This window comes from Phalaenopsis equestris, unplaced genomic scaffold, assembly GCF_001263595.1.
Source record: "Phalaenopsis equestris unplaced genomic scaffold, ASM126359v1 Scaffold000160, whole genome shotgun sequence".
Classification (NCBI taxonomy): Eukaryota; Viridiplantae; Streptophyta; class Magnoliopsida; order Asparagales; family Orchidaceae; genus Phalaenopsis; species Phalaenopsis equestris.
In genome coordinates this window covers 576,731-584,174 of record NW_018164602.1, presented here as the reverse complement: position 1 = coordinate 584,174, position 7,444 = coordinate 576,731, and the positions used below count along the sequence as shown (strand labels likewise).

The 7,444-nt window shown below is 33.1% G+C and overlaps 1 protein-coding gene across 1 annotated transcript in view; it reads left to right on the top strand.

Moving 5' to 3' along the window:
• Positions 1-5,880: 5,880 nt before the first annotated feature.
• LOC110021988 (protein TSS) overlaps positions 5,881-7,444 on the top strand; it is a gene marked incomplete in the record, with an annotated part of 50,252 nt that continues 48,688 nt past the window's right edge. Inside the window, 3 exon segments of the mRNA XM_020720739.1 lie at positions 5,881-6,074; positions 6,345-6,428; positions 6,510-6,571. Coding sequence (XP_020576398.1) covers positions 6,368-6,428; positions 6,510-6,571 — 123 coding nt within the window.

Genomic DNA, 7,444 nt, shown 5'->3' with positions numbered 1-7,444 from the left:
GGTTGGGCTCAATTTTAAAATTTTCTCCATGGGTGGCTCTCGGCCTTAGACTTGTCACCGGCCAAGCTGGCCAGCAGGGCTTGGGTGGTCACCTTCCACTTGTGGGATGCCAGTGGTGAAGTTAATTGGGTGATGACAAGTGTCCAAGGGTTAGATTTAAATAGAATGGAGTTTGGGTCACTTTTGGTCAACCCAAGGGTTTGGTTCATGGGAGTGGGTTTAAGTCACTTCCAAGGTGGCTAAGGCTGATATTTATCATGAGGATGTGTTTGGCCAAGTCCTTATCCAAGAGATGAAGGTTAAATTTTTGGTTAGGGTGTATCATGGAAAATGTTAAGTTCTTTTAGGAGATATTGGAAAGAGTTTCCTCCTTTTTCTATTTTGTTGGAGTGGTAACATGGCATGACTCATATGGCTCACATGTGGCATGGAGGAGGCTTCATGACTTGTATATGACTTGGCTAGCTTTCATGAAGGGGAATTTTGAAAATTTTTGGGTATTTTATGAGGTATTGTCATGAAACAAAATTGGGGTGTTTTTGATCATGATATTAGAACTGATTAAGTGGATGATGACAAATTTTTTGTCATGAAGGAGTGGGCTTTTAATTTTAAAAGCATTTAAGGTGATAAGATTTGGGGCATAAGCTTGGTGAGATTTGATTTAAGTTATGGGTTCAATTTTGGTGAAAATTGGATGTAGGGTTTACTTGGATTTAAATTTGGGCTTGAATTTTAGTGAAATTGAGATTAGATTTGGAATTAAGTGAACTTGGAGTGAATTTGGTGGAAATTAGTGGTAATTTAAGAATTTTGGTGGAAATTTGGTCACCTTTGGGATTTTGAGGATTTTGGTCCATTTTGGGAATTTTGAGGGATTTTGGGGAAATTGAGCGATTTAGAGGGGGGTTTAAATGATTTTGGTGAGAAATAGGGCATTTAGACAATTTTGAGCATTTTTAGGAGGTATTTTGGTGATTTTGGGTTATTTTGAAGAGTTTGGGTTGACTCTAGATGGATGTTGGTACATAAGGGTTACGGTGAGTAGATGGGGTGTGAAGTGGTGTGAAAGGGCATGGTGGAGTGGAGAAGTGAGGGGTATGAGAGTAATGTATAAGGCATCCTTCGGGTTTGGTGGTAGCAGTGGATATCTTATTCACCAATTAAATAAATCAAAAATTCACCAAATTAAACAACAAAAACCACCAGTAGGTAGATCAACTATAAAACTTAAGTTAACTAACTTAGAGATGAATCCTAAGAGCACACATACCCAAGAATAGTTCATTCTAGAAGCCTATGTTAGACTACTATGTACCCTTAGTAAGTGCTAAAGGTTATGACATATAAAATAATAAGCTTGTAACCCCTTTAGATTATGCAGGTACCCTAAGAAGAAGTAGTCCATGGTTACTGACTAAGACACCTAAAATCACATAATAGTTAAGAAGATCAACATTCATAATCGTTGTGGTAGCAGTGGAGATCTCTTTCTCTCTAGTTGGTTAATAGTCTAAGGATACTGATGAACCTGAGATGAGGAAAAGTTGTGGGCATCTTGACTAGGGGTGTTATACCCAAAATTTAGGTTAGTCCACCTGTTTAAACTCCTTATAGACTAAAAATTTATCTTATGATTGGGATCTCAACTTCCATTTAAAAATCTTTCTAGCCAATCTTGTTTCTTTAATCGAGGGCTCGAGACCTAAAAATCAATCTTTTCAAATCAAGCCCCAAAAATTAAGACATCTTAGCTCAAATTTTCAACTCAAATATAATCCTTCAAATCAAATCATCAAATCAAAACTTTAAACTAATAAATGTTAAACCTTATTCAAACTCCAAACTTTCAAATCTTCTCAAACCTTTAAACTTTTTTCAAAACTTTAAACATTTTTCAAACTTCAAAACAAACTTCAAACATTCTAAAACTTCAAACATATTTTGAACTCCAAACTTTCAAACATTTTTAAACCTTCAAACATTTTCAAACTTCAAACTTATTTTTTAAATTCAAACCTTCTTAAAACTTCAATTCTTTTTGAACTTCAAACTTTTTTTAAACTTTAAAACAACCTTCAAACCAATCTTCAAAGAACCTTTGAGTAACCATAACCTTCAAAGAACATTCAAAATAACCTTTAAATCAAACCTCAAAAACTTTTTAAATAACCTTCAACCCTTTTTTTAAACTTCAAACCAAACTTCAAACGAACCTGCAAGCCTTTTTCATCTCAAATCAAACCAACTTTCAAATCAACCCTCAAACCAAACTCCAAATAATTTCAAGCATCGAATTAAATCTTCAAATGAAAACCCTTCAACTTAAATCATAATTTCAACTTAAAGCAAATATTTTTGACTTAAATTAAAACTTTTAACTCAAACAAAACATTTCAACACAAATTAAATCTAACTCTTACATCAAATTTATAATTTTAATCCCCATGGACACATTCTTCCAAAAGTTGGTTAACCCTTTTATATAAGCATTTTGCACTACACATCGTAGTTGGAATGTAAGTCCAAATCCTTAAATTCTAAGAAAATTTTTCAAACCTTGAAATTCTTCATTTTGAAATCTCTTCAAATCTCAAATCTTTTTGTTTGAAACACAAACCTTGAAATTTTGCATTATATGAGCCAATACTTTAATCATAAGTTTTTTTAGGAGTTAAAAACTTCTGGATGTAATTGATTATGAGGACTTACTATTTTAGGGATACTAAACCCTGGAATAAAATAAATCTTATCATACACTTGTAAGGTAGGGAAAATTTTTTTGGTTAACACAATCACATAAATCCTAAATATTTTTCTCATATGAATGATTATATATATTTTAAAGTGATATTTCTACTTATAAGGATAATATATTATTCTTCAAATGATACAATTGATCATTTAGATAGAAATCTTCAAAGATTAGTGGTGGACTGATCAATGACAAATAAAAAAATTCTTCTACTAGTAAGGAGATTACTACTTAAAATTAAGTGATATGGTCTAAAAAACCCATTTTGCACCAATATTAATCAAAAGTTTGAATTCTAAATTTTGTAGTAAGTTTTGATTTCGAGATTTGTCTAAAGATGAAATTCTCTAAGTGAGGATTTCTCTTCTCCTCTATTCTTCATACTCCTCTTCGATATGAGATAGAGTCTTTATTTTTTATGTTGTAGGTCTTATCATCATTTTCTCTTGCTATTAGAATGGAAGGCAATACTTGAGCAAGTTCAGGTTATCTCCTCCTTAATATACGTAGCTCTACTCAAGGGGATACCCTTGAAAAGTGCTCCATCATTTCCTTAATCATGATTTGGTTCATTCCCGAACTCAACCAATTGTTAAGTTATAAACTCTTTAATGTCGTCCATATTCAAAGAAGTTTTTTAGTCACTTTGGTCTGTATCCTGGAATGCTCCTATACTGTTTGTGGCATGCCCACGTTCACCACACATGAAATGATGTTTTATTAAAATTTATCTAGTAGATACATAAGAACACTGAAAAGATAGAGGAAAATTAACAAGCGATGGATGGTGAGAGAGTTAAAAGAATAAAATAAAACTAGTATCTCTTAAATAACTCTAATTTCATATATCTCATAACCCCTAACCCACTCCACTCCTCCCATAATTATGAATAATTGACATCTTATATATAAATGCAGAGGGTCCATGATCCAATACATAAGTGAAAAGGATAAAATAAACTTAAATATACAAATTTTAATTACATTGGGGGTCTTTCTTATGTCTTTAAAGGTATTGAAACACCTTATGCAACTAGCATGAAGCAGAAGCACGCTCTGTGGTCACATGTCATGTGAGCGATGATTAGGGCAACAAGTAAATTGGTGTTAGATTATTGATGCAGACTAGCTTTTTACTAGATAGCTGTAAATTAGGCCCATGCTTTCTATCAGATGAACTCTCATTCATTAGATCTATGAACTCTTAGATCACTATTGTAAGCAATGAGTTTGTGTGAGTCCATGGAGAATCAAAGAGCCGTTGAAACTACTTCCTTAGATCATATTATGCTGGCAATGAATTAGTGCCAAGATTGTACGTAAGTGGGTCTGATTTGAGCTTGCATGTAGATTGCCTTCACGTGTTAGTGGGTTTACCAAATCAGTCACAAACTAGCACACAAATTATCTTCATAGGTTAGTATAACTCAATCAGTCACTGACTGGCCTGCAGTTTGTCTTTGTTGGTTGTTGGATTTGACTTAAACTATTATATTTTTTGTGCACTAATTGGAATCATTGAAATGAAATAAATCTTCTAATTAATTATAATTTGCATGTCTAATAATTAGGTTGATTCTAAAGTTTCTTTTTGAAATTATTATATGAGCAAATTTGATACTTTGTGTTCTTTGGGAGTCAAATCCTTACAATCAAAATTCATGCTTAAATTAATTGATATAAGAAATTCATTTTTAATCAAACTCTAATCTAGCTTATGATAAAACATGAAAGTTTTAAACTATAATGCATTAAACTTCACATGTGACTCAGTTATACGCTTAGAACTCCTTTGATTTATTGAAAATTTTAAGCATATTTTAACAATAATAAATATTGTTTAACGCTTCATTTGGATGAATAATGTTTATATTTTTAAATATTTATGAAGTATAATTCTTTGATTTTTGGTACGTAAATAAAAGGTATTTCCATACATAGCACTTAAAGTATTACAACTTAGATATGTAACATTCAAATTTTATTATTTACATCATTTAGGATCTCATTAACCATGTTATTTAAATGTATTTCACCAAAATATATTTCATCAAAATGTTTATTAGGATCAAACACTGTTTAACGTTCTTTAAATAGAAGATGCCAACTAAAATTACATGTTTGTTAGACATATACCAAAAGAGGCTCACATTTGTGGTCATCATATGAATTGGTAATGACTACGATTAATGTTGGTGCTATTTTTTATTGGGACTTTTACATACATAACACCCAAAATCCACCCAAAAATTTCATATTTACTTATCTCACACCAAAACTTTCATTATTACAAATATCATATGATAAGTAACACTCATTATCACCTTTTAATAGTCAAATTCATATTTTAATTCATAGGTAAAGTGATGTGTGCAAAAATGAAACTTTATATCTTAGATAGGTACATGTAAATCCTTAAGAATTGGGTGCTATGTATGAAATTTTCACTTTTTTATTTTATTTTAGGAATGTTTTCATACGCATCCATCTCAAACCTAAGCTTCAACTTCTATGGATAAAACACCTTATCTATACATGAAAAGGTGTATTTCACTGCACCTATCTTACACCTAAACTTCAAATTTTATGGATAAAGCACCTTATCTATACATGAAAAGGTATATCACTATTCCTACTGTGAGAAAAGGGTAAGTTGGGTGATGCACCCATAAAAATTGGAGTTTTGGTGCATGATAGGTAAATATATAAGATTTAAGTGATGCACGCGCGCACACAGACACGCACACAGACACACACACACACACACACACACACACACACACACACACACACACACACACACACACACACACACACACACACACACACACACACACACACACACACACACACACACACACACACACACACACACACACACACACACACACACACACACACACACACACACACACACACACACACACACACACACACACACACACACACACACACACACAAGTAGATATGAAATATGTAAATAATAATGGTTTAGTGCTATGCAAATAATCCCTTTAAAATAAATAAAAAAGTTATCCTTTTTTTGTAAATTAACAATTGAAGCTTCCATAAATATAATTGCCACTAAAGAATAATATTATGAACTCTGGATTTGAAGGGTGAGGCAGTCATAAGATGCCAATATCATATCCGGCTGTTAAATCTCCACCCTTCCTTCCTTATCACACTTTCTCCTATCCCTCGCACCTCTATCCCTCCTCCTCCTCCGCTCTCCATTCTCCACCCTTTCCATTCCTCATTTCCTCTGTTCTCCTCTGTTTCTCTCCTCTCTGCAACATCGCTTCTCCTCATCTCAAGGGTAAGTCTTCTCCCTCCCCACAACCCCCCAAACCTTCTTCCCCTCCTCAAAATCCCAATTTGTTACCCAATTTATTGCCCTCTTCTCAGTTTTCTTCCACCAGCACTATCTTAGCCAACCATCCCTCTTTCGAATGCTAAGCCAAAAACTAATGGCTGCTGTATTCACCTTATCTTTTCAGCCTTATCCACCCCACCCTGCTCCTTCTTCTTAATCCTTTCTCCTGCTAATTTAATCCCCTTCATTAACTTTTACATACACACTGACCAGGCTGACGAGCTTCAACGGCATCAATGGCGCCCAAGGGCGGTCGCGGTAAATCGAAAGCCGAGAAGAAGAAGAAAGAAGAAAAAGGTGTCATTTTTATTCCCCCTTCATTTAATAAGTCAGATATTAATGTAATAAGCATCAACTCTGGTTTTACTCTGTTATTAGTTCTTCCGGTAGCTCTGGACATCACAGTGAACCTCCCCGACGACTCTCACGTTATTCTGAAGGTACAGATTAAGCGATAAGCTCTGTCTTAAGCCTTTATTTATCTTTAATCCTCATTTATAGTTCTTCTAAGTAGAACTAACCACTTCCTCAAATCTCATTTAGAAAAAAAAATGATTTTTTTGCTCTTCCCACGCTGATTTGATGAAGAAATATAATAATTTTAAAAAATATTTATTATATAGATATATATATATATATTTTTAAAGAAGGCCATGGGAGATAATTCATTAAATCTAAATTTTCGTACGTAAGACGTAAGCAGAACTGTGTATGTCGGATATTATTCAGAGGGTATTGAAAGATTATAGGTAGGTTACAACATCTGTAACATTTCTGTAACCTACCTATAACCCCTCACTCTAAATAACCTTCGACCTATGCAGCTCTGCATACGTTTTACGTGTGCAAGTTTTTTTTCACAAGAACAAGACTTAATATTTAGAGGATGAAAATAATTCATTAAATCTAAATTTTCGTACGTAAGACGTAAGCAGAACTGTGTATGTCGGATATTATTCAGAGGGTATTGAAAGACTATAGGTAGGTTACAGCATCTGTAACATCTCTGTAACCTACCTATAACCCCTCACTCTAAATAACCTTCGATCTACGCAGCTCTGCATACGTCTAACGTGTGCAAGTTTTTTTCCATAAGAACAAGACTTAATATTTAGAGGATGAGAAAAAATGAAGAACAAATAAAAAATTAAAGAAGCATGAAAAATGAAGAAAAAAAATAAAACTATAATTTAATTTAATTTTATAACAATTTATTGATATTGAAGTACACAAGATATTCAAAATTATTTAAAAATTCAAAAAAAGAAAAAAATTAATTTTAAAAGAATGATGTGGCTCGAGGTTCCTGGGGG